We start from the raw sequence: 27925 nt of genomic DNA, 5'->3' as shown, positions 1-27925 counted from the left end.
GAGGGGGAGGGTGTTTCATTATTAGTTAATTTTGCTTTGTGCAAGAAAATATGTCTGAACATGTATATATAAAATAAATAAACAAACAAATAAATAATGATTACGGATTTTCTTTTCTTTGGATAGAGTATAAAAATGACCCAAGAAAACGGCCAGTTCAGACATTTCGCTTGTCACAGAATTTTTAGTGATAAGTGCAGAATCTCGTCTATCTAGATAGATCAAAATGTCTCTCGGTCGTAGTAATAGAGTCTACTCTGTATCGCCGTCCAGAAAGGCACGGCGGCGCTGCCGCAACATACATCGTAGTTTCTCAATAAATGTTACTAATCGCCCGAATATATTCAACAGTATAATCCCCAGTACATTTGTACCTTATCTCTTATTCCACTACGATGACGTCGATTCACACAGTCTGAGTGATATCTGCGCAAGAGAGTTCGGCAACAAAACAACACTGCCGACACTGCTTCAAAGACAGTCAAAAAACGCACGCACATGTAGAGGTTGCTCTCTCGCTAAGGTTTTTAATCTAGACCTCGCCAAAACCCGGACTACAACTGACTCGCTAACTACGCACATCACTCAACTTCTATCGCAACTACTGCCAACTCTAGCAAAGAAAGAAAGAAAAGGAGAACCGATTCGCGGTTCTTATTTGCTGATAGTTAATTCGCTCGACTCTAGCTCTTTTTTCCCCTTCTCGTCTTTCAAAGCCGCAGTCGGTGACAGTCTAGCCGTCCTCTTGATCTCGGCTCTCCACCTTCGGGTCAAAGAAATCCCCAAAATGCCTTCAAGCCCGGAGCAGATTACCAAGTATGAAAAGGTAAGGTTTTCGTCTTTATTATACAAAAATATTTTCAAAAATCTGACGGTTTTATTTCAGTTTAGTTTGTTTTTTAGCCATGAAATGCCTTTCGTTGGTGAGAGAGGCTGACATAGCCATATAACAAACCAGCTTGAAAGCGGCCAAGTTACGACAGAAACCGCTTTTTAAATCGGCGAACGAACTGGAAAAAATGCCCGATGAGTGATAGTTCTGACCAACCTCTCGTGTTTTATTTATTTACGCATCTGTTTTTTCCCCCCTTGTTTTTATTTTATTTTAATAAAGTAATTCTCTTATTTGTATGTTTTGCTACTGTCTGGTGAAAAACAAACAAACAAAAATACGAGAAACACTAGCTAAAATTAAATGCCTCCTTTAGCTATTGAAGTTTTAAGTATTAAAGGTTGAAAGCTAAACTATTATTTTCCTGGTAAAACAATTCTGTTGGCAAGTTTATTCGTAACGTCTTTTTATTTGTGAATTATATATTAAAATCACAAACTTCGGCTTCAAACCCTTCCTTACTTCGTTCTCAATTCACCGGGAATTAAAATGTTTTCTTTAATTCCTCGCAGATTTTTCTTAATTTGTTTTAAAAACAATATTTTCTGTTCATATTTATAAATTGGTGACATGTTTTAGATTTTAAGAATCTGTTTGACTCTGATATATAACAAACAAAAACCTTTCATTTCGCTTAAGTTTAGTCAAAACGATAAAGATAGCCTCGTGTTATTTGAGAACCAGGCACACTGCAAAAACACTGCATGTCAACGTACCTTGCTTTGAATTATAAATAACGCGAATAAACGTTTCTGTTGGCGGCACAAATTATTATTTTATTTATCTATTTATTATTTTTTTAATGAAATACAGTTGTGGAAATTAGTAGAAAGTGATCTATTTTAGTTTACCAACATGTTTGTGATAGATGTGTTAACAAATTATATAATAAATATAAGCCTGTTAAATTACCACAAGTATTGGTTGTGAGCTATAAATACCAGGCATGTTTTATTAATTTATCTTTATTTCGGACTATTAGTCTCATCTTTATTAGTTGTTGTTTTTCATCTTTTATTGGTTTGTTTATTCACAACAGAGGAATAGTTGGCCGAAACGTTGTGAATAAACAAACCAATAAAAGATGAAAAACAACAACTAATAAAGATGAGACTAATAGTCCGAAATAAAGATAAATTAATAAAATCGGGTTTGTATTACTGTACACATAGATTCGAAAGAGTTGTCAAAAAACAAATATATAACAAATAAATATAATCAAAGGCAAGATAAGTTACTTTTCTACCAAACTGGATACATTTTTTTGTGTTTTTATTCAATGTAACATATTTATTCAGCTCGAAAAACATGCAGTGTTTACCAATGTATTGGAAAATTCAAAATGGCGCCCGACACTCTCTTTAACATGGTAAGTGTGGGAAAAGGTGTTATAAATAATAAACTATAGAAAATACTATTAAAAAAACACCGAATATATGTCAACTTATGTCACGGTAACATATAATGATCGAATTTCTAACAGTATTTTGTCTAGTTTATTATTTATAACATATTTTCCTGAACTTACCGTGCTAAAGAGAGTGTCGGGCGCCATTTTGAATTTTCCAATACATCGGTAAACACTCTATGCTTTTCGAGCTGAATAAACATGTTACATTGAATAAAAACACGAAATATATATCCAGTTAGGTAGAAAAGTAACTTATCTTACCTTTGATAACATTTATTTGTTATATATTTGTTTTTTGACAACTTTTTCGAATCTATGTGTACAGTAATACAAACTCATAAAATCAATATATATAATGCTCATCTCAAAAATGAATTCCAATACCAGGCATGTTTGTTTGTTTTTATATTTGGGGTACTTATGCAGAATACAGACCGTGCTGAAATAACATTATTTAGGAACCCATTCTTACCAATATCAGATGAGGCCTTTAAAATAAGAAGGAAAAAAAAACAACTTCTGTACTTTCATCTAACAATTTAATAAACAAAAGGTTCTGTAAAAAATTAATTTACGTTGAAAATCACATGTTAAAAAAAAAGAAAAAAAAAATAGCGCAATCCGTTGTTTGTTTTTGTTTTGTTTTTAGGTAAAGTAACGGGCACCTGGGGCCTGGGCATATTTAAAAAAAAAAAAAAAATTTAACCTTAGCAATAAACCAAAAAGGGGCGAAAGTACAACAAATAAGTGGTATCCTAGACAATTACTCTTCTCCCTACCGGGATGAGTTTTTGTATTTTAATTATTTTAAGCGTTTATTTACTTTGAAACAAAAGTAGTGTCAAATCGAAAAATGGCGGTCTTTACATCCATATCGACCCTCGATAATTGTGGAATGATTGATATTTATTAGCTAGGTTTATATTTTTATTTTGTTTGATTTTCGATTTTTAGCTATTATCGAAGGTCCAAATAGCTTTAAGGAGATCAAACCTAAATACAAATCGGTAGGTTGTTGTGTTGACTAATTTTCCAACTGTATTTCCGGTACTTATGTACTTATTGTAATGTACTGTGATGAAATGATAACGTTTGAATATTTAGAAATCCCTTCTTACCATGGGAAGGGGAGAGTGTTGTGTAACTATTTGGAGTAATGTCCAAGATCAGTGTACGGGAAAAAAAAAATCAAGCTACCTGATGTGAAAACGGTTGATTATAGAACGGAACGGAGTCAAGACACGAAAACCGAAACCATATATTTATTTTTTTAAAATTACTTTAGTTTTAATACTTCTTGTGATCACGAAACAAAAATTAATGACTTCAAAAAAAAAAAAAGAAAGCTCTTTTTGTATTATCAAATAATGAAACAAATATTTTATTCAAAACATTAATTTAGTTTTTAACACTTGTTTTACAGCGAAACAAAAGAATTATTTAATTCTATAAATTATATTGTAAAGTCTGTTTAATATTTTTTTCGTCGTAATTTTTATTTTGTGATAACACAAGTGTTGAAACTGTGTGTGGTTTCGTTTTTCAACTCTGTTTTGTTCCGTATCCACTTCCGGTAGCTTGATTCCCCCCCCCCCCCGAGCATTTATCTTCTTGGACATTTTGTACACTCATCTAACAATTTAATAAAAAGGCGGACCTTAACATGTGGAGGTTCAGAGTGCTTATTCCGAAAGCCGTTCTTACGGGGTGGGAATGATTCTCGTTCGGATCCGAAAAAAAAAAAAAAGATATCATAAAACTTGAATTCAACTTTAAAATATTAAAAAAAAAAAAAAAAAAAAAAAATACTGCGGTAGAATAAATGTGTAAGAACCATATTTTCTTTAAAATAATTTATATTGCTAATAGTACCGTTTAACGAGTTCGATATTTATTTTTATTTCTTGCTGATAATAAATCCATCGACAATATGTATTCATAGATTTATTGTGCACTGCATGGCTGCCACGTTGTGACGTTCTTTCTGACGTGTTGAATTTTTCAGCATTTTATAACGAACATGACGTTATTTCTTTCGTGGCCATGATAGAGGAAAACCTCGAGTTACCAAAAGTGTATATTTATTTTATTGTTTCAATTTTTTTAGACCGGTTTCAACGTTCTCAACTCCTACGTATGCATTATATAAGATTTTCTCTCTCCTTTTTTTTTTTTTTTTTTTTTGCTTGCGAAATTGCCAACCATTGTAAACCACCTCCACCCACGATTATTCTCCGTTTTTCTCTCTTTAAAAAAACGTGTGCGCTTCGCGTCACATGTCTACTTTTTCTGGGTGGTGGCCGAGGGTCTGTTCGTTTTCTCGACGCTCATTGGTTTAAATATTTAGGTGTGGTCCTCTACGTTAGCTCATATATTATCATTGACCAAAGGTCATGTGCGAATTAACTCAATAACGTGTCTGCTTTTCTGTTTTGAAACAAATAAGACAAAAAATAAAAATAAAAAAAATACTTCATGAAATGATGAAATCGGCGAAGGTTCTTTCTTCTTCCTTTTCTTCGTTAGATAAATGTTGGCTCACTGACAAACAAAACTTCTTTTTTTTTCTGTCTGGTATCTGAAGAATTTATTTTCTTTCCTTTATTTTCCTTTCTAGAGGAAGGGGTAGCTGGAAAATTCCCTCACATTAAATGAATCTTTTCACATTCAGCCCTCGTAGGGAGGAAATACATTCGAAACAACACTTTCATCTTGCCTTCAGACTAAGACTTTTGTAAATGTAGATATTTGGTGTCAGGATTAGATCATCTTCCCAGGCATTACTCTCTGTCGTTGAAGGGGATGCTCTCACGCATGTTGCCTTTGGTGTCCTTATTTGCGGGGCTGGGGGTGGGGCTACACAGTTACCGTCGTTCTCTATTCGGAGTGCCCTAATAAAGTAAAGGAAAAACTAAAGGCTTTATTTAATTTATTTAAAAACTGGCCTTGTGAAGCAAAGCATGCATGAAGCAAGTAAATAGATTTTAGGAAAATAAGCATCTTCTAATGCGAAATAGGTTTTCTTTCCCACCTCCCCTACCCTGATAAATAGAAAATGCCAAACACTAACGGTGTTTATTGTGTTGATATGCGTGTACGACTGTACGACAGCATTTCAATTTGTTTTCTTTTTTCAAGGCCATATCTTTTTTGCGCGGCAGAACGACAGAAGAACAAATATTTATTTACTTTTAAAAATAGGCTTATGTCAACTTATTTCGATTAAATAAGAGCAGTAATCGAATATCTTATTTTCTTTTTTGCTCGTGTTCATTTTTAATTATTTCAGACTTCATGGTAAAATTAAAAGAAATCTAACGGTCTGGTTTGGGGGGGGGGCTGAAACTCCGCAATTATTTTTCTCTTTTTTAAACATTTTTTTTTTTTTTTTAAATAAAATACTATAAAGAATTAAAACGAAATTTTAATAAACCGATTTTGTTTCTACACAATGAGATGGGGGTATTCGTTATAAAAAAAAAATGAATAAAAAAACGTTTTGGGTTAATATCTTTTAACAGATGTTTAGACCTGATATCAACCCCAAATGTTTTTCGGGAAATTTCGTCTCTACTCTGCGGAGACTAGACTACGTTTGTTTCTCTTCTTTCTCTTTATCTATCTATCTATCTATCTATCTATCTATCTATCTATCTATATATATATATATATATATATATATATATATATATATATATATATATATATATATATATATATATATATATATATATACTCATCCATCTCCCTTCATAATGACCCCGCTAATTAAGTCCCTGATAGTAGCCCCCTGCTTCAAAGTGGCACTGTGCCTTGTTTGGGGTGAAAATTGAATTAAAAAAAAAATTAAAAAAATTTTAAAAAATAGTATATATATATATATATATATATATATATATATATATATATATATATATATATATATATATATTACTATCAATCGAAAGGGAAAACTTACTGCGAATTTAATAAAATATAAACCTTAAGCTCTCCACCCGCCATATGTAAATACCGTTGATTATAAATAAATACTCCCGCCCACGGCACCAATGTTTGGGTTTATTGTTTTTTTTTTTTTTGTTTTTTTTTTTTTTTACATGGGGGTCACTGCTTATCAAGGCCCAGGGGCCACTCGAAGATAAGGGGTAATAGGTATATATTAGTCATTGTGATTTTAGCGTAGTAAACATTAGTAGGAATTTTGTAAATTGGATTACTTAGAGGGACGGTTCAATAAAAACTTGTTCACGTTGGACTTGAAGACAATCAGATTGGAATCAGCTGGAAAGCAGGCAAACGGAATAGAGTTCCACAGGCGTGCAGTTCTAAGAAAGAAGCTTTGTTCATGAAATCTACGTTTAGGTGTAGGCACGAATAAAGAGTGTGGGAAATTGTTGATAGTGGCTCTGGCTAGACGAGCGTTTTTCATGAAAATCTGGCGAAGTGTGGGGGGGGGATCAGAGATCGGATTTCAGATGAGCACCTGCCATGAAAATAACGATAAAACAGGGACAGGCTCCCTACGTCTCTTCTGTGGGAAAGAGGTTCAGGGAATCCACTAAGCTACGAAGTCTATTTTGAACTCTGTCCAGGCAGGTTAAGCTGCTTCTAGCAGCTTCTGCCCAGATGTGGCAATGGTACTCCATCATTGGCCGTACCTGGCTTTTATATAGGTAGAGAATGGCATCAGGAGTGAGATATCTACTGGAGCGATAGAAGGATCCCACCATCTTTCCAGCGACTTTGGCAATTGATTTGATATATGTGTTCCATTTCAGATCAGGAGTAAAGGTCAAGCCCAGAAGCTTGTCAAAACATGAAGCCTCCACAAGACGAGAGCCATTCATTTCGATTGATGGCAGCTGGGCAGCAGAGCGTTGATGATGTAAAGATAGAAGCTTGGTTTTAGATGCATTAAAAGTAACCAGCCACTTCTTTCTCCATTGTATCACGTGCTCAAGATCAGAGGAGAGAGTCAGAGAGAACTTGGTCGTTTACGGTCTTCGAAGTGCATCCGTAGATGGTAGTGTTGTCAGCATAAATGTCTACGAATGATCTAAGGATGTGGTCTGGAAGATCATTGATGTAGATCAGGAAGAGAGTTGGACCCCTGAGGGACTCCAGCATTAATACTGAGAGCCTCTGATTACTGCCCATCAACCACTACTCTTATGAACCTATCAGAGAGAAATGATTTAATAGTTGAGAAGACATTTCCAGCTATACCATGATTGGAGATCTTGTGAAGTAGGCCTTTATGCCATACTTTGTCAAACGACTTTCTTTTTTTTTTTTTTTTTTTTTTTTTTTGATGTTAATAAAGAAAGCCGAGTGCTTGTTAAGATAGCCAACAAATGCGATTTTTTTTTAAAAATATATCGTTTTAAGTAAAAACAATATTACATACTTAATTGTCATGTCAAAAATAATACTATATCCAAAAATTATGAAAAGTCATAGAGTACCGAAAGACGATATATTTATCTCAGTTATATTATAAGGACTACTTGAATATTTCCCATATTTTGTTGGGTAATTCAAAGTCAAGCTTATGTAACCGGGATGGAGTTGTTTTTGTTTTTCTGTTTGTTTTGGGGTTGTTTGTTTTTTCTTAAATGAAACTGACTTGTTTTAATAAAATTGTGTGGGGGGTAACGTTGAAATTCTTTTTCTAAAGAATAAAAATGAATAAAATTTATTTTTACAATAATCTTTATACATTTATCTAGCGAATAAACATAAAATTTTATATGAAAAAAAAAACACGTTTATTATTGTTTTTTTTGTTTCACTTGAGATTTTCCTGAACTCTAAATTTAAATAGTTTTGTCTTAATAAAATGAATCTTGGTTTCGATTCTAGCTGATGGCACCCAAGTCATTTTTGAACCATACCTTTACCAAACCCCACAACAAAGCCACTGGCAAACTGAACAATATAATTCATATTTAACGTATCAATTAATTTTATAGGAGCCTATCATAGCATAGACTGTAAGCCAATATTTTCGAATGGCAAAAGAAAAACAACGCACTTTTATAAATAACAATGATATTTGCGTTACTTACACAGTTGAGTGTAGGTTAGCAAAAATTAAGATAAAGTGAAAATAAAAGCAATTTCTTTTCTTTTTCTTTTTTTATGGAAATCACTCCAGACAAGGCATGAAGTCACTTGATGTAAAAAGTTTAAAATAATACTACTTCAAAGTCAAAAACTAGTCAACTATAAGTGTTATATGGATTGATTCCTAAATATATTCCTCCCCCTTTGTCAGAAATATGACTCGTGGATTGTGTAACAGAGCCGTTAGCACCATTCGCAGCAGCAGCAGCACAGCTAACATATGCAAATGACCAAGCCGGTTGCACGAATGGACGTCACAGCAGAAGAAAAAGGAAAAAAATACACATGTGGCAAAGACTGGAAAAAGAATTTGAATGCAGGGAAAAGCATGTGTTCTAGATATGGTTGGAAAATAATGGCAAGCCACACTCGGTTGAAGAGAGCATCTTAAAAAACATGTCGATGCAATAAAGGAACTGTTTAAAACAAGAGGCAATGCATTGTTGGAAATCCTAAGAATAAATGTTTTTTGTTTAAAGAGAAAAAAATGTTGAGTTGAATTTTTTTCCTTTCCTTTTTTTTTTCCTTTCCTTTTTTTTTTTCCTTTCCTTTTGTTTTTCCTTTCCTTTTGTTTTTCCTTTCCTTTTGTTTTTCCTTTCCTTTTGTTTTTCCTTTCCTTTTTTTTCTTTCCTTTTTTTTCTTTCCTTTTTTTTTCTTTCCTTTTTTTCCTTTCCTTTTTCTTTCCTTTCCTTTCCTTTCCTTTTTGTTTTCCTTTCCTTTTTGTTTTCCTTTCCTTTTTGTTTTCCTTTCCTTTTTGTTTTCCTTTCCTTTTTGTTTTCCTTTGTTATTGCAATGGACTCTACATGTTAACATGTAACGTTGCAATGTTATATATTCACAACAGTCAGTCATCCAAGGTGTATTTCAGTCTATATAATTTAAAAAAAAAAACGTTTGTAATTGTCTTGATATATACACTTAGCAGCAAAATAAAAACACACACAGTTGGTTATAAAATATTTTGTTTATTCAAAATAACCATTTCTGTCTCTGAATAATAGTTTTGATATTAGTGATGGTACATGTGGCGGGGGGTGTATTTTGCAGTGGAGAGAAGTGTGTCACTTAGCTCACCAGTCATGGTCACTCTCTTTCCTTTTTCCATCTCTGCACATCTATTTTATTGGCACAGATGACGTTAATATTCCACCATGCATTGTTTTAAAATGTCAGTCAATCTTGCTTACCTAGTATCTGGGAATTCTACACCCCACCCCCCATTTTGACTTTTGTGACATAATTCCCAGGAGCACTCGCATCCATGCTTCTGGCCGACTTTCCTATAACATCATTCCCAGGCACCTGAATTATCCAACAACAATTGTAAAAACTAAAGTACAAAATAAGAGAAGCAAGAGTTATGATACTACGAAAAGTAAACTTGAGGACCATATTCTACTCTCTTCAAATAAAATCCAAAGAAAGTTCAGCTATCAAGTCTTCTTGAAAGAATATATCTTCAGTAAAGACAGCTTTGCTCAGTGACAGGCAGGAGAGAGTGGAAACGTCTTTCTAAGGTTGCTGCCAGGAAACTTGCTGGGGTTGATGGCCAAATTTTAAAAAGGCTGAAGTAGTTATTCAAGGGACGGCTGAAATTAAGGCACCCTGGAAACTGTTTGGTTTTCATATGACCAAAGCACCTTATGGGAGCTGCTTTCTGCTATGAAATAAATGTAAGTGTTCATGACTCCTACATTGTAGTGAAATTAATTCATGAACACTGAACAATGATGTGAAGGTTCTTATTGCAAGCATTATCTAAATTACTGTTTTAATATGAAAACCGCTTCAGACAAGCAACTTTGATGTAAGAACTTAAAAAAAAAAAAAAAACTACTTCAAGATCAACAACCACTCAACAATAAGTGAGATGGATAAATTCCTACCTAAAAAAAAAACAAAAAAAAATCGATTGTTTACCTTTTGTCAGAAACATCACTGCTGGAATGTGAGGACTAAAGGACAAAATAAAGGAAGCGAGAGTTATGACGTTGCCAGAAGTAAACCAAAGGCTCACTTTCTACTTTTTTTTAACTACATGTAGTAGTGTTATGACTGACAAGAGTTTTTGTGGTAAGTTGAATCACCTAATTAGGGGAGAGGTGAGAGATAAGAATAACTTAATTTCCACGATGGGGATGGAGAGACCTTATACATTTATACTGAAAAATAAAAAAAAAGTTATTTTTATTATTGGAATCCTTTTGGGATGAGCAGTTCATACATTTATTTATTTGCAGACTATCATCCTCATCTTCTCGTTGTTTCACGTTTCGACCAACTATTTCTCTGGCCTTCGTCAGGTGGTAAACTGCGATGGGATAGAAATGCTGAGTGTCTTGACTGTATCCTCAGTAATTACTGCCTTCCATAGTTGTTGTTGTCTCACCACATTTTTGGCCAACTAAGATTGGCCTTTGGGACAAGATCAAAGTGTAGTATCTGTTCCGACAGATACTGCAAGCAAAGACCATATGTGGGGGCGACCCCACATATAAGACCTTGGTCAATATAGGGGCAACCCTTCATACCAATTGTCACTATCCAACTCCCCTACTCCCCGGGGAGTTGGTCCCCATTTCCCCTTCACTCCTCACATTAAAAATCGGCCTTGTGCCTAATTTGCTCGGTGGGGGAGCAAATAAATACCATCTGTTCCGGCAGATGCTGCACTTAAGATAATTTGTACCGGTCAATGGAGGGGAAACCCTCTATACTGGGACAATTATTATTTTTGGTAACCAGAGTGCCCCCTTTTTGCCTACTTTTAGGGGAGCTGGTTTTTACCTCACATTAAAAACGGCCTTGTGCCTAATTTGCTCAGTGGGGGAGCAAATAAACACCATCTGTTCCGGCAGATGCTGCACTTAAGATAATTTGTACCAGTCAATGGAGGGGAAACCCTCTATACTGGGACAATTATTATTTTTGGTAACCAGAGTGCCCCCTTTTTGCCTACTTTTAGGGGAGCTGGTTTTTACCTCACATTAAAAACGGCCTTGTGCCTAATTTGCTCAGTGGGGGAGCAAATAAATACCATCTGTTCCGGCAGATACTACAAGCAAAGACCATATGTGGGGCCAACTCCACATATAAGACCTTGGTCAATGTAGGGGCAACCCTTCATACCAATTGTCACTATCCAGCTCCCCTACTCCCCGGGGAGTTGGTCCCCATTTCCCCTTCACTCCTCACTTTAAAAATCGGCCTTGTGCCTAATTTGCTCGGTGGGGGAGCAAATAAATACCATCTGTTCTTCAGATGCTGCACTTCAATTTCTTGTTCTCTGTCAGTGGGGGAGAAATCCTTCACGACTGAGACAATTTTTACTTTTGTTCCTTTTCTCCACGTTAAAAAAACGACCCTGGTGTCTAACTCTGTCTCATGGGGAGGCATTGTAAATAGAAACTAAGCCTCTGGCTGGCTTTAGGTAGGATTGAAACCGCTATCTTCAAAGGGCGATCATGGTTGGATTTTTTGGTCTTATATATCCAAGTTTTTTTCCGTTTTTATCTTGTCTTCCATCATGAGAATCGTACCGAATGTTCTATGACAATCTGTCTATATATTATATAACCGATTTTATCCATAATTACTTTGCCTATTTCTACTATATACCTGCTGACACCCATGCGATTATGTAATGAAAAGGCAGTCAAAAGTAATAAAATTTATCCATACATAATATATTAACTGTATGTAACATCTTGTTGAACTATTAAAAATAAAGATTTAAGAAAAGAGTTTTAAAAATATCCAAAGGTTCCAGACTTAGAAAGTGTCCACAAGTGTGTAAACTGGTGAGTTTGAACTAAGCAATTGTTATATCTTAGCAGTTCATGACTGATTTGTGTTTTCTGAGTATCCAAAGGGCTACAGCTAATTTGTTGCCCGCAATAATTCTGTGTATTTGTATTATAACTGACAAAGGTTCCTGTGGCAAGTTGAATCTTTCACTGTTGACAGCGTTTGAGTAGTCACTTATAAAATCAATGCAAACGGGTTCTCAGCTTCTAGAAGCAACTCTTTCCAATTGGTTGAAGTCTAATAACGGTAACTAATCAAGATTGAGTATTTTTATAGAATTGATGAATTAGTATTAAGTATAAATAAACATGAATATTTTGCCAATCATTTTCTGGCGTTGTTATTATTGCTGCTAGAATAGGAGTTCCACACATGCACTGCAATTTATAAAAAGTTATAGCGGAGGTGATTAACTTCATCTTAGGTAAATAACATGTCTTATGTGTTAGCTTCTATCATTGTGAAAGTCTATCTTAATTTTCAAAAAATGTTATACTGATCAGTTAATTAGTTTAGAAGTGAATTATGTGCATTCAAATATATAAAAATGTGGCGATCATGAATATAATACAGATCTATTTTCTCTCGCGAATTAATGCCCCTGCTAAGCTGATTTGGCCACTTGCTGACCAATCAGCTTGAAGTGCATATGGATTCCATCTATCTCCTAAAGAAGATAGATATTTTGGCGCTTCTATATTATACAAACGAAAAAAAATGCATTTCAAGTGATACAAATGTTACCTACGTAATTGTCATGTCGCAAATAGTAACATATCCAAAAATTACGGAAACCGATAAGGTAGAAAAATAATTATTAATGAAAAACTGTTTTTGATAAAGTTTACTTTATATGGGGAAATAAATTTTGTCTAATATTTTGAATTACGTTAGTCACGTGACATGAGCAACAGAACTTAATTATCTCCCTTGTCAACTGATCTCTCTCTCTCTCTTTTTTTTTTTTTTTTAAGTAAGCGTAATATACATGATTTCGCTTCCTTTCACAAACTTCTTTTTTTATTGATAATTATTTTTCTACCTAATCGTTTTTCGTAACTTTTGGATCTGTTACTGAGACCTGACAATTATGTAGGTGCGATTTGTTTCACTTGAAATTCATTTTTTTTTTTTTTTTTTTTGTATGAAATATAGGCGCTGGTATTTTCGGTACTTATACAGTTTAAAATCAAGACATTAAAAGATGAAAATATTGAAAAAGTTATATTGTATATACTTGTTATAGAATAAAGTTTTCATATAAAAATCTTTAATTTGATTAAGATTTTTTTTTTTTACAAAGGAAAATCAAACTTTTATTGATCGTGTCGCAGCCATCTTGTTTTCCGCGGATGAGGGGGCGCCAGGGAAGATAATTCCAATCATTGCTTAAAGTTTGTCAAAATTTGACGAGATTATTTTGAAACATGGACAGAAAAAATACCTGGATAAATATTTTTTTTTCACTTATGAAACAGTTTCTATGTTCTTTTTCAATCCCTTTTTCATTTTGTCCTTTGTTAAATCGCTTTTTTTTTCTTTTTTTTTTTTTTTTCGTTTAAAGGCACACACCCTCCTCGTCCCCGTAAATAGGCAAATGGCGACGATACGATCGACCTCATTAAAATTTGATTGTCCTCTGTAAAAAAAAAAAAAATGAATTTTTTTTTTTTCATATGAAAAATTTATGCCATCAAGAGTACGTACAATATAACTTCAATATTTTCATTGTTTTTTTGTTTGTTTGTTTTTTTTTTTGTTTTGTTTTCTTAACGTCCTGATTAAACTATACAAGTACCATAATTTCATCTGAGTGCATTTAGTTATTCTGTACTACTCCTTGTTTAAATAGACGTAAAGGTCAAGTAATTAAGGGAAGACGGCAAGTGAGTAAAACTGGATTTCCGGGGTGAAGGAAGAAATCTTATTCATTCACTGCGATTTATAAAAAGTCATATCAAGTGTGAACAACGACACCACCTTAAAGTAAATAACATGTTATGTGATGCCATCGGGGGCACGGGGGGATGAGTGTCTGAATAAATGCCATTTATTTTTCTCGAGTTAATAATTATTAATAAATACGAGACAACAAACCACAAACAGAAGCCATGACATCGTCTTAAACGTTTTCCAATTGTTTTTCTGTGTAATTAACTGTCTACATCCTCTTTATAATTCCTACATGTCTTTTATTTATCCAATAACAACTTTAGTTTTACGTAAACAATTTATTTACCATCAAAATATTGTTTTTCGTTTTTAGTCGGAATAAATAAAAGATGTATTAGTAATCGCGACTTTTAACAACAAAACTAATAAGTTATATTGAACTTTTTAGTTCGATAATGTCTGACAAATGTTTGCGATTAGAACCGTCTCCCATTGCAATCGATGTATTATTTTGTCAAGTTTGTTTGTTTGTTTTTAATCATTTTTTCTGACGTTTTATTTTTTCCGGTAATCTAAATATCAACAAACATACTTTTTTCTCGGAAACTACTGGTCGGATCTGACTGAAATTTTTTATGGACCTTTTATTATAAGGTGAAGCGAATTAAGTATTGTGCTATCCTATCAATGCACAGTTAGGAATTAATAGGAATTAGTATTTAATGTAAAAATAAGGACACATTTAACCATAGTCAACCATTAATTTGGCATAAAGCACTCATTCTAAGTCAACGCACCATAAAGTTACCCGTCTTTAATTTGGTAAAAAGTACCTTGCACTAGTGATTTATTTTGAACAAATTTCTTAATAAGATTAAAAAGTTTTTGGTTTTAGGCCAGATTTTGTACTGAATCTGAAAATGTTCATGCTTACGTAAGCAGATTTAAGTTTTTTGAAATCTAAAGTATCACCAAAAAGTCTTGTATTCCGATTTATTTGGACGTGAATGAAAGAATTAAAGCAACTTTATTCTTCCAATTCATCAAGTTTTTTCCCCACATCAATTTTACAGCAGATATAAAGAAGCAAATGATTAATATGGTCAACCAATTTTATTCCAAAGTAGATTTGATTTTTTTGTAGAAAAATGATTATATGTGTGTGAGAACGTGTGTGTGTGAGGATAATTCTCAATCTATATACTCAACGAATTTTTTATCTACAGACTTGAAATTTGGTATATAGGCTATTCAGACATGTGGAAAACGTTTTAATCGGTTTTCATCCGGGACAAAAGGGCTGCTAAGGGAGTCGAAACTGAGAAATTGTTACATAGAGCTCATCGGATTTTTATCTATTTGCTAAATGCGCATTCCTTAGATTAAGAATAGGTAGGTTTGAAAACGCTTCTTAAATATCGGCTCAAGCTAGCCTAATGGTTATCGTACCTGACTCGCTGTCTTTGGCTTTTGGTTTCCTCAACTTGAGTATTTTTTATATATATATATATATATATATATACTTACAAGAAGTGAACTGTTTACAAAAAATGTAATACTCGCATGCACATGTCTCAGTTTCTTTATGAATTCAAAATATGCATATTTTACGACCGGGTAACGCCGAGCGGCCTGCTAGTATATCATATCTACTGCTCTACTCCCAAAACAATGACAAAATGTGGGTTGTAGTTTAAAAAAAAAAAAAAAAGGTTTTATTACCTACGCAACAAGATCAAATCCATTCACATAATTGGATACTTGCATAAAATGATCGTTTCCACATAATACTCTTCCTGAGTGCTCATTGTTCAAACTCCTCAACTTAGCATTCACAGTCAACATGAATTGGAACAAATGCATTGAAGTCATTGCCAAGGATGCTGTAAAAAAAAAAAAAGTGGACTCCCTCTACCAGGCTAGAAAACTACTCACAGCTGATAGTATCCAATATCTCTACAAAGCTTCTATTGGTCCTGCATGGAGCATTGTTGCCACGTCTGGGCTGGGGTATCTACCACGAGCCTTTCCCTCAGAGTCTAAAGAATAAAATTTCAAACCTAATAGGTTCCTCACTATTAGCCAAGCTCCCCTTGCCTATTATTGCAATCTTACCATTCCTGTGCCTGTTTTGAAAGTACTTTAATGACGAACTTGTAGCACTTGTCGCCCCTCGATGTAAATACTCCTCCGACTAACCCGCAAGCAGCAGAATTTCTCCTCTTCACTGTTGATGTGCCTAGCATTTTATTCTAATAGTTTCTTTTCGTGAACTGCTAGATTTTGGAATTCCCTCCCTGCTTCCATGACTGTACCAACATGCAGAAATTTAATGTAAAAAATATCTCGCTACTCACATACACAGTGCTCCTATAGACATGATCCCAAATAACAGCATCTTATGTCTAAGTGGCAATATGCCTTATTGGGATGAATAAAGAATAGTGGCGCTTTGTACAGCTTTAACCCTAATTTATTTTATGGAAATTGCTCTAGAAAAGGCATGAAGCCACTTGATGTAAAAAGCTACAAAAAATACTACTTCAAGGTCAAAAAACTTTCCAGCAATAAGTGACAGAGGGATAAATTTTGCATGTGCATTACTGGAATGTTTTTTTTATTTTATTTTTGGGGGAGAGGGGCTTATTTTCTCGCAAGTGGCGGGGCTATACTCCGTGATGCCCGGCAAGCGACGGTGCTATTCTAAAAAATACAGAATCTGATATTCTGGGGGAAAAAAAAAATGGCATTTCTGCAGGTGCAACAAGAATCTATTAGTGTTATTGTTGCATTTGTGATCCATTTCTAATAAGTAAAAAAGAAGAAAAAGAAAGTAAGAAAATACTTATTCAAAGTTATCATAAACTCTTTGATACTTCTGTTGGGAGTGTGAGGATGGTGTAATAAAAAAAAATTAAGTAGATCTTAGATTCTAGACGTGATCAAATAAAACGAATATATATATATATATATATATATATATATATATATATATATATATATATATATATATATATATATTCAAGGATTATCTTGAGCTTTTGAATAAAAGTTCTGAAAGATAGGCCAATGTGATCTTTCACTTGAAGTCTGGAAGCCCAGCAACGTCTAGGCTGTTACAATAAAAATGGCTTTAGCGTAAGTGCTCTTCTGTGATATTTGTAAACCCAGGTGTTTTTTGTCCATCTTGAATTTTCAAGCAAACACTTTTTCAAATAAAGAAAACTTTACATTTTATTTATTTTTGTTTTAATCAAAATAAAAACTGGTGACCTACTGAACCAAAAATGCAGTTGGTTATTTAATGTCATTACAAAAGTGCATCGTTTAAAAATGTTTTGACATTTAAAAAAAAAGTTAGTCTTTTTATGATGTATAAAATTAAAAACAATCTTGACAGAAGGAATTCATTTAATCCAATGTTTGGGTTTCGCTTTGTTATTTTTTTCCAGTATTGAATAATTATTGTTTAACGATGTACATTAAACAACTGTGAAATAAAAAACCCCTCGGAACAATTTCTTATTTAAATAATTTTTTCTTTCTTTCTTTTAAGTCAAACTTCTTGTTCTCTTTTCATTTATCCATGAAAAGTTGAATTATTCAAGGAATACATACGTAGTTTAGGAGTAGAACTGTCGACTATTAATTGGATCAGTGGTTCCCAACCTATGGTATTTGTAACTCCTGGGCATGTGATTATATTCCAGAATGTGCAAAAAAAATTAGATTAAAAAACAAAATAGGGTATTGTCTATATATGTTACTCTTTTGTGTTTTTGTTTTCTTTTGCGATGTACTAAATTTTTGCTTTCGTTTTAGTGTTAAGTATTGTTATTAAGTGGTCATTAAATACAAGGCTGAATAGATTGGATTCAACCATGTATTTAATCACGAGTTTAGAAATTTTAGAGGATGTGAGGTTAGAGGAAAATTTCTTGGTGTGTGGACTAAAACAAAGGTTGGGAACCACTGAATTAGATGGCTGTAGGTTTGAGGTGGGTGCTAGTCTAGCTGCACTGAAGAGCTGTGATGCAGCGAAACAGTCCGTTTTTGGATCACACATATATATGATTATCTCCACAATCAAACAATGCCGAAACTCAGACAAACCATGAAAGCTGCAGACCAAAGTCCAAGACTCGAGTTTTGTCCTCCTTTGGGCTCATCAGCTGAACATATCCAAATTAAGGATTTGAAACCTGAGTCGTTTGCATGTGAGGCGAGCACCTTGCCACCTGTGCTGTCCTGCCACATACAAGTCTATTAACTAATGCACATCAAGTAAACTGCGGAAAGGTCCAACTGTGGAATATACCTACTTCTCAACAACGGGTATAGCCATCCAACCGCTAAGAACCCAGGGCTATGTCTCCCCAAAAAATATATTTATTACTGATGGACTAATATGCATAATTCATTGTAATCACGTTCACGTATGTCAGTCATTTATAGGTATACAGTTAATCTGTATAATTATAAAACTCTGTGGACCTTGCTTGCTTTCATCTTGTCTTCGATCAGGCCATTTTAATCTTTTTTAAAAAAAGGGATGACAGGTGAATATATATATATATATATATATATATATATATATATATATATATATAGTCATCCCGTTTTTTTAAAAGATGAAATCGCCCAATCGTTGAAGACAAGATTCAATCAAGCAAGCATATATATTTAATAAAAACCTGAAGAAAGTGCTCAATACTATTGCAGAGCAAATATGTGTTTTATTGTTTTATTACCGTTTTATCTGTTTAGTTACACATGCTTCGGTTACCGAATCGTATTTACGATCCAGTAACTTCGTCAGACTTTACAGAAATGGTTCTTATGATTTGGAAAAATGATATTAGAAGCACGAAAAAGCGAAAAAAAAAAAATGGGGGAAAAAAAAGAAGAAAAAATGGGGGCAAGGCGGAGATCGACAATAGTTAAGTTTTGAGGTTTAAAGAACATTAGACAGTTGTGTGGGGAGTTTAGGAAGTTCAGCTAGGCGTGGATAGAAATATAGGAATATAGGGAGGGGAGAGAGGGAGATAAAAAGAGGGGTAAGGAAGGAGGAGGGAAGAATTTCAATTTATATATCTATATCTATATATCTATAAAAGTGAAGGTGTCTGTCTGTCTGTGTGTCTGTCTGTCTGTGTACATTTCCCTATGCAATAACTCTGTCAATTTTTAGTCTATAGACTCGAAATTTGAAATACCGGGTACTGAGATTTGGGAAAATCGATGTGACGGGTGTCAGCCAGAAATTTGGCTGTTAAGGGGTCAAATTTCAACGATTTGACCTTTAAGAACTCTACCAAACTCCTCCGACAATTTTGGGTCTAGACACTTGAAATTTTAGATATAGGTTCCTTGAACCTGGATCTAACTTAATAAAGTTATTTGAGCCCGAAACTATAAATTTTAAGGGGTAATAATAGGGGCCAAAGTTTTAAAAAATTTACCATTTTTTTTTGTTTTTTTGCTTTTTTGCACAGCATACACCTCCAAACACCCGAGCAACGCCGGGCACCCCTGCTAGTATATATATATATATATATATATATATATATATATATATATATTTGTATGCATACATATGTGTGTATGTGCATGGCTAAGGAATGAATGTGGAAAGTTGTATGCTGTTTGGTTTTTATTCTAGCTGATGACACCAAAGTCATATATTTTTTTAGTTTTGATCTAACTACCATATATTAGATTCAATATGATAATCAATGGAGAGAATTATCTCTGCATGGATTTCCTTTCCGTTTGCAAAACTCAGTCATGTTTTTCAAAGATGAAAAACAAAAATAATTTTACAAAACAACCAAACCAAACATCATGAATAAACATGTGAAGATATAAAGAATTTTAAGTATAAAATTTTTACGAAAATGATTGAACTCGAAAAGGGTTGATATGCTGTAAATTGAGGAAAAAAAAAAAGCCTAACCAAATACTGTGAATAAATATTCAAAGATATAAAAAAAAAAAATTAAAAAAACTTGAAACATAAAAGCTTTTCCTATCATATTTAAGCATATCTTACGACCGGACAACGCCGAGCGGCCTGCTAGTATATTATGTAGCGGCACCTGTTGATGTTCAAAGATATAAAGGTGTTATTATAGCAGAAGTAAATGTCAACTTTTTTTCTTCTTTGCACTTGCATTCAACGTTTGCTTCTAAAAACGCAATTAAATTTAGGTCATTCACTTGTATTGATCTATTGATGAATTATGTTTGTTCAGTTTTTCTTATGACAGGCAGTTTAAGTACTGGCCTTTCGGGGTAAGCTCTATGCCACTATTTGGAAAGTCACGTGCCTTTCTTTTCTGTCCAACTGTAAAGGTTATGATGATAAAATTAAATGATTAAAGCTGTTATTAGACCAAATAATTCCACCTATTTTTTTTTTTTTTTCACTTGTCGCATGTCTGAATATACCGGCTTCCTAATCTAAAATACACTTTTTGTTGTTTCCCCCCCCCCTTTCCATTTGCAAAACTCAATCATGTTTTTCAAAGGTAAAAACGAAAATAATTTTCCTTTGCAAAACAACCAAACCGAACATAATGAATAAATATGTGAAGATATAAATAACTTGAAGTATAAAATTTTTATGAAAATGATTGAACCTGAAAAGGGTTGACGTGCTGTAAATCGAGAGAAAAAAATTAAAAAAACAAAAAACGAACCAAATACTGAATATTTAAAGATATAAAATAAACTTGAAACATAAAAGCTGTTACTATAACCTGAAAAGGGTAGATATGCCGTAAAAAAACAAAACAAAACAAAAAAAAACTCAACCAATCACTTGTGCCATTCAGCTGTCCTATTAGCCTACTTCATTGACTTTTAGTCTTGTTTACATGCCTTTTGCAGTTGATTATAGTGTTTCTGTTATAACGTAAACGCGGAAAAGCCCAAATGTACAGATTAAGAGCAGATCTGCTATCAAGTTGTATTGGTTTAGTTTATAGATTATCTCATAAGATGATTATATTTAACCTTTTAAATTTTCAAGGTCAAGTTCTATATCTATTTATATATAATAAAAATAGTAATTTATAGGTATGTGCAATTTTAGGGTGAAAACTTCGAGCCCATTGTTATGAAAGCCTGCTAATCATAATTTCTGTAAGTTTTCGGTTACTTTTGGAGTGCGTTTGAAAAATTAAAGCCTAAAAATTAACCTCTAAAAAGATTGTACCTATTTACTATGCCTCCCCACGGGACAGTTAGACACCAGGGTCGTTTTTTAACGTGGAGAAAAGGTACAAAAATAAAAATTGTCTCAGTCGTTAAGGATTTCTCCTCCACCGAAAGAGAACAAGAAATGGAAGTGCAGCATCTGAAGAACAGATACTCCAAAGGTTGTCTAATGAAGCAGGGCTCTACGAACAAATTTATCTTTAGTTCACCTTTGACAACTAAATATTTTCGTTTACTAGCCAAATAGAAAAGTTACTAGCCAAACCCACATGATTTTTAGAATATGACATCTTCGTTCTGTGACGAGTATGTACATCATAAATATTTTTTTTTTGTATTTTTTAATAAGTGTAATTCTAAGCATACAACAAATTTTATGTTGATACTTGAAGGTATAAACATTCTCATTTCTTCTTTAAATAAAAATAGTATATTGTTATATTAAACTTTCATTGTTTAATTTAACTTTTTTTTCTTTTTATTAAAAAAAAAGTTGAAGATATTTTTTACTCAGTAGTGAGCTTTGGAAGATTGTCAGTGAAAGAAATGCAATCGCGTGTTTCATTATTTCTAGTCGCTACTTTGAAAAATCACTCGCAAAGGCGACTGTTTCACTTGCAATGTAGAGCCCTGTAAAGCAATGGTTTTAAGGTGGAAAGACACCTTACTATTTATAGCATCACACACGTTTACACATGTAGACGCCCTCACAAGGGAACAACCGGCAAGGAAAACCCCAACTTGCTTTTTCCCCGTTGAAACAGCATTTATTTCTGGGTACTTTCCCGACTAAGACCGTGTCTCTTGTTCAAAACCATAACTCTTGACCCGCACATCTGTCACTGTTCTTCTGAACGTGATCATGATCATCGGTCTGTGTACACATTCTTGCTTTTCTTTTTCATTGCTGTGATGTCATTTCGCACACGGCTCGGTCATTTGTATACAACTGCCATTCATGCATCCGTGCTGTTACATATTAACCCTAATCTAGCTTTCAAACTAAACTGTATTATTTTTTTGTAAAAAAAAAAAGGCTTTATTTATGAGTAGAAAATATTGGTTCATTTTTTTTTGTGTGTGTGATAGGTGTGTCGTAAGAATTTTAAAAGGCTCAATAGTGTGTCGCCATGTAAAAACATGTTTGGTAACCACTGTTCTAGAACCATGAATGCTGGAAAATCTGTGTTGCACTTGTATTATATCTTGTTAAATATGACAGATCCTCAAACTTTTTGCTTTACACGCAAATTCAAGTTGAAGCTGCTGTGATTTAAAGCTTGTTTAAGTTTCTGGCGATTCTTGGTGGTCTAGCAGGATTTTACTAATTATGTACGTCAAATTAAGGCACGACAGCAGCTCTCTATTTGTTGATATTTAGGCACGTCATTCAAGCAACAGGGGATTCTTATGTCAAGAACAAAAGACTCGATCGGTTTTGATTTAGACAGACTGGCATGCTGTTTTTACTTCACTAAAAGTCTTTGTAAAAAAAAATGTTTTTTTTTTTTTTTTTAGACTGATGGACCGAGATTTGGTAATTAAATTTGTTGATATTTTTATTTTTAATTGTCTTTATTTATTTATTTTTATTTTTTTGTAAACGTTTACTATTAAAAAAATACGATTTTAAAAGTATATGTAAACAAATATTATTTTCATTTAATTTAAAGGAACATTTTTCTTATATTTGACTTGTATTTTTTTATATTCACTTTTTAATTTTAAAAGAATTCTTTTGGAATAAAATTTGTTTATGAAAATAAACAAGTTTTTTTTTATACTTATAGTCATACAAATATTTTTAGCCCTCCCCCCCCAAAAAAAGCAGCAGCAGCCTAAATATCACACAATCATCCTCATCTTCTATAATAGAAGTAGTTGTCGTGCTTTGTCATACATTTGTCGTGCTTTAATTTGCCATGTCTAAATTGGCTCTAAACCGCAGTTTTACTTTTTGTTTTTGTTTTTTCTTTGTTTTTTGTTTTTTATCCAACTTGGCAACTATAAAACTCTTCCTTATTTCTAAAATGTTATCGCACATATAAAAGAAACTCAGGTAACATTTTTTTGCGGAAACTGTTCAGATAAAGCACCTTCTTGTAAGTCATCTGATCCTCTTTTAGGGTTGCTTGTTATATGGAATTTGCAGAGAATATTACAACGGCTTAGCAGATACGTGCAACCATTATCTTTCTGCTTGCGTCAGTCAGTCTGGCACACATTCTTACCTTTTCATTTTTTTCATTATTTACAACTACCTTCTGACGTCATATCTCATATTCTGTTTACTTACAATTGTTTGCAAGAATTACAAAAAGGAAAAATATCCGGTTCTTTCTTTTCTCTTTTAAATGTATTTCGTACCTTTCTGCTGAATTTCTCTCTTGTTAGGATACTGTTACGTTTTTGATTATCATATTTCTTGCTCATCTTTCTGTTTTTCTAAACTATAATATAAATATACTAGCAGGCTGTTCCGGCATTGCCCGGTCGTAAAATACTCTTAAATATGATATTTTGATGAATGCAGATTTCGTATTTACTATTATACTAGCCGTACCCATCAGTCATTGCTGTGGTTCCATTTGTGTAAATGCAACCCCACCCCTACCAAAAAAGACAAAATTCATTTTTTTTATTAAGGAATTAGTGTAGTAAACCTTTTATTATAGAAAAATATCCGTAAGTTAATTAATAAAGAAAATAGTTTATTTACGGACTGTTATCCTCATCTCCTATAATAATCGGAGTGAGAGAGAGTGTGTGAGAGAGAGTGTGAGAGAGAGAGAAGAAAAGTTGGGAAAAATATATACAAAGAGAGAAGGGGGAAATAAAAACTGTTGGTAGTGTTGATGCCGTAAATTTTTTTTATTTATTTATTTATTTATTTATTTTTTTTTTTTTTTTTTTTTTGCATAAAATAAATGTACAAAGCGAGAGTGAGAGGAAATAAATGTTTGTTTTATTTTTCTTCGGCATCGCCGTGAAATTTTTTTTTCTTTGGAAAAAGAAATGTAAAAAGCGAAAGAGTTGGGAAGAATATATACAGAGAGAAATAGGGAAAAAGAGAGAGGAAATATAGACTGGTGTAGATATTGTTGACGCTGTATAATGTAAGAAAATGAACACAGCAATTTACTCAGAGGGCAAAAGTAGGTATCATTGTGACGCCATATTTGAATGGTACATTAGCGTTCATTTAGCATGCAAATACCGTTATTCCAGAATATAGGAATAGTCAGAGCTCGGTGTAAAAGTTAAAATTAAAATTTTGATTTTAAATTTTAATTTTCACTTTTGCACTGATTTTCCCTGGCTAAAACCAAATATAAAGTTTTGCATCGGTTCCAATGCCCTATATATTAAGTTTCATATCTGCAGACCAAAAATTGACAAAGGTGTTTGGTAGGCAAAATTTTTTCAACAAATATATATGCACATACATAAATATATATAGAAAGAAGTTTGTGTTTACTATAACATTTTTACGCAAATATTACACAAGTATAAATCGTGTAGAATATCTGCATGAATATAATTAAACATAATAGTTAACTGAAGATGATTTTCCTATAAGAAAATCGAAAGAATTCATAGGGAATTAATTAAAATGGAAGTTTTAAAAAATATGCAAATTAGCTAGATCTTTTGCAAATGAATGCACTTCTATGACTAAAAGATTTATTTTCTTTTTAAATAAACAGAAAAAAGTTTGTTTTAATATAAATATCAATACACAAAAAAAAATTTATAGGAGATATATATTTTTTGAAAATACCTTTTCACTTACAAGTAATGTCAACAAACCTTTTTGATATACTGAGGAATTGTGGTGTGGAATGAAATTAAAAACCAGACATTTGTATTATTTTTATGCATATTTATAGATAACCGTGTGTTGGCTCCGTGACATTTTACATAGGTTTTAATAGAAATTTGTTCATAGAATGCGTGTTTGTTTATTGTATGGCATATCAATCCTTAATTTAATACCAACTAGCAGTTCAACCCGGCTTTGCTTGGGCCCTATGTACTGTTCATAACTTTATATGCATATATATATATTAAAGTTTGACTCATGTCCAGGTAACCGACATCTAAAATTTCAAGTGTTTAGATCCCAAATTGGCAGAGGAGTTTGGTAGAGTATATAAAGGTCAACTCTTTCAACTGTGACCTTTTGGCAGCTAAATTTTCGCCCAAAAACTAATTAAAAAGCTTGCTGCATGTCTTAATACCCTTTATGTAAAATTTTAAATGTTTAGACCCAAAATTGGCTGAATAGTTTGCTAAAGACCGTAAAGGTCTATCTTTTAAACTTTGACCCCTTGGCAGCCTAATTTTCGGCCAAAAACCGATTAAAAAGCTTCTCTTATGTCTTAATACACTTTATATAAAATTTCAAATATTTAGACTAAAAATTGGCTAAGTAATTTGGTAGAGACCGCAGAGATCAAATTTTTTAACTTTGACCCCAATTTTGACCACTTAACATTTATTGTTTTGGGCTCAAATCAAATTATAAAGTTTGATCCATGTCCAAATAATCTACATCTAAAATTTCAAGTGTTTAGACCCAAAATTGACGGAGTTTGGTAAAGTTTTCAAATGTTAAATTATTTAACTTTAACCCTTTGACAGCCAAATTTCTGGCCGAAAACTGATTAAAGATTTTCCCAAATCTCAATATCCCTTATGTCAAATTTCGAGTCTGAAGACTGAAAATTGGTAAAGTATTTTGGCAGGGAAATGTACACCCACAGACAATTTCACTTTTATAGATATATGGATTACAGTAAGAAATTGAAACATTAAATTTTAATTTCTGCATTTCTGAAGATTATAAAAATGTCCATAAATTGAAGAACTCCAACTTTGTTGTAATAAAAACGAAGTGCTGATTTAACTTTTAATTTTAGAGGTATTTTTAACAATAGCCAACAATGGTTAAAAATTCCCAAATCCAACCTTTAATACAAATAATTCTTAAACACCTAGTGCAAATGAGAACAATGTTAAGTTTTGGGGGAGGTTTTTTGTTTGCTTGTTTTTTTTTTTTTTTTTTTTTTTTTTGGGGGGGGGGGGTTGACCCAAACAAGGCGTATTGCCATTTGGATGTAAGAAGCTACTATTGGGATCATTTCTAACAGGGAAATTGTGAGGAGTTGAGTAGCGAGATGTCTGTTCACATTACATTTAAACTTTTGCATTCAGTACAATCAAGGAAACAGGGAGGGAATTCCAAAGTCTAGCTGTTTGAGGGAAGAAACTATTAGAACAGAAAGCTTTCCGGCATCTAGGAACCTCAACGGTGAAGAAGTGGTGGGATTTTGCTGGTTGGTCGGAATGTACGATGAAGAGGAGCAAATTATATGAGTTTTTTTTTGTTTTTTGTTAGGATCAGTCTTCACAATAGGTGATAATTAACATAAAAATTAGTTAACACGTGTATCTGGTCATGAGTGAATGAACAAGAATAATCTACCTTCGTGGGTTAAATGAAAAGTTTACTTATAAATCCTGTATAGGTACCAAAGTTAGAATAGATGTACCTTTTTGTTTTTTCATTTTTGAGATGAGGATTGATTATTTATATCATTTGGTTTCTTCAGACTACTGTTCTCATCTTGAATGTCATTTTCATATTTCAGACAATGTAACCTCTGACCTTCAAGTATATCTTGTTGAGCTCACAAATCTTTCTGCCAGACTCTGAAATCTGCACATAATTTTAAATAGAACCCTTTATTTAATTCACAGAGGTAGCATGCCTTTGTTCTGTCAGCCATAACTGGGTAGAAGTCTTAATTCACAGCTGTATTTTGAGTGTCGCCTGCACTAAGAATGAAACCTTCAATCTCCAGAAGGGTGTAACTTATAACTGAATATTACCAAGTATTTTATCCACTACATTACGGGTCCTTGAATTACTTTGGAATTCTACCCAGTCATGGCTGACAGAATAAGAGCATGCTACTCCCGTAGATTTAATAAATGGTTCCATTAAAAATTCTGTACAGATTCCCCCGATTTTGCTAGAAGGATTCCCCCGATTTTGCTAGAAGGATTCCCCCGAGTTTGCCAGAAGGATTGCCCCGAGTTTGCCAGAAGGATTGCCCCGAGTTTGCCAGAAGGATTCCCCCGAGTTTGCCAGAAGGATCCCCCAAGTTTGACAAAATACACCTGAAGGTTGGAGGTTACATCAATGGAAACATGAAAATTTGAATAGCAGAAAGAAATAGAATAGCAAAAGTTCCTTTCTTATAGGTTCCGAAACGGCTGAGCCTATCTTTTGCAAATTTCACACAAAGCTAATTTATATGACTGGCAGTATCTTTAGATATGTTTCATACAGAAATTCGTCCGATACATAACAAAAATCGAAAAAATCTGATCCTAAAAATATTCTTCCTTTCTTTATAGATATAAAATAATTTTGCAGGGGAATATGTTAGGTTGCACCAACAAGAGAGATAATAAAATCTCAACAAATAATTTTTTCTAAGAAAAAAAAAACAGTTGTTGACATCTGAGAACACAGCTCAGTGATAGAGCATTTGACTACAAATCGA

At 33.2% G+C, this 27925-nt stretch overlaps 1 protein-coding gene across 1 annotated transcript in view; it reads left to right on the top strand.

The window, feature by feature from the left end:
* The window catches only part of LOC145283736 (hexokinase-2-like), a 60758-nt gene continuing 32833 nt past the window's right edge, over window positions 1-27925 (top strand). The window contains exon 1 of the mRNA XM_080132797.1: window positions 1-826. Within this exon, the coding sequence (XP_079988923.1) occupies window positions 227-826 (600 nt within the window). The 5' untranslated portion in view covers window positions 1-226. The remainder of the gene's footprint in view (window positions 827-27925) is intronic.

The sequence above is a fragment of the Euprymna scolopes genome, chromosome 8, assembly GCF_053919585.1.
Source record: "Euprymna scolopes isolate OS-2025 chromosome 8, ASM5391958v1, whole genome shotgun sequence".
Classification (NCBI taxonomy): Eukaryota; Metazoa; Mollusca; class Cephalopoda; order Sepiida; family Sepiolidae; genus Euprymna; species Euprymna scolopes.
This window is presented reverse-complemented; position numbering and strand designations above follow the sequence as displayed.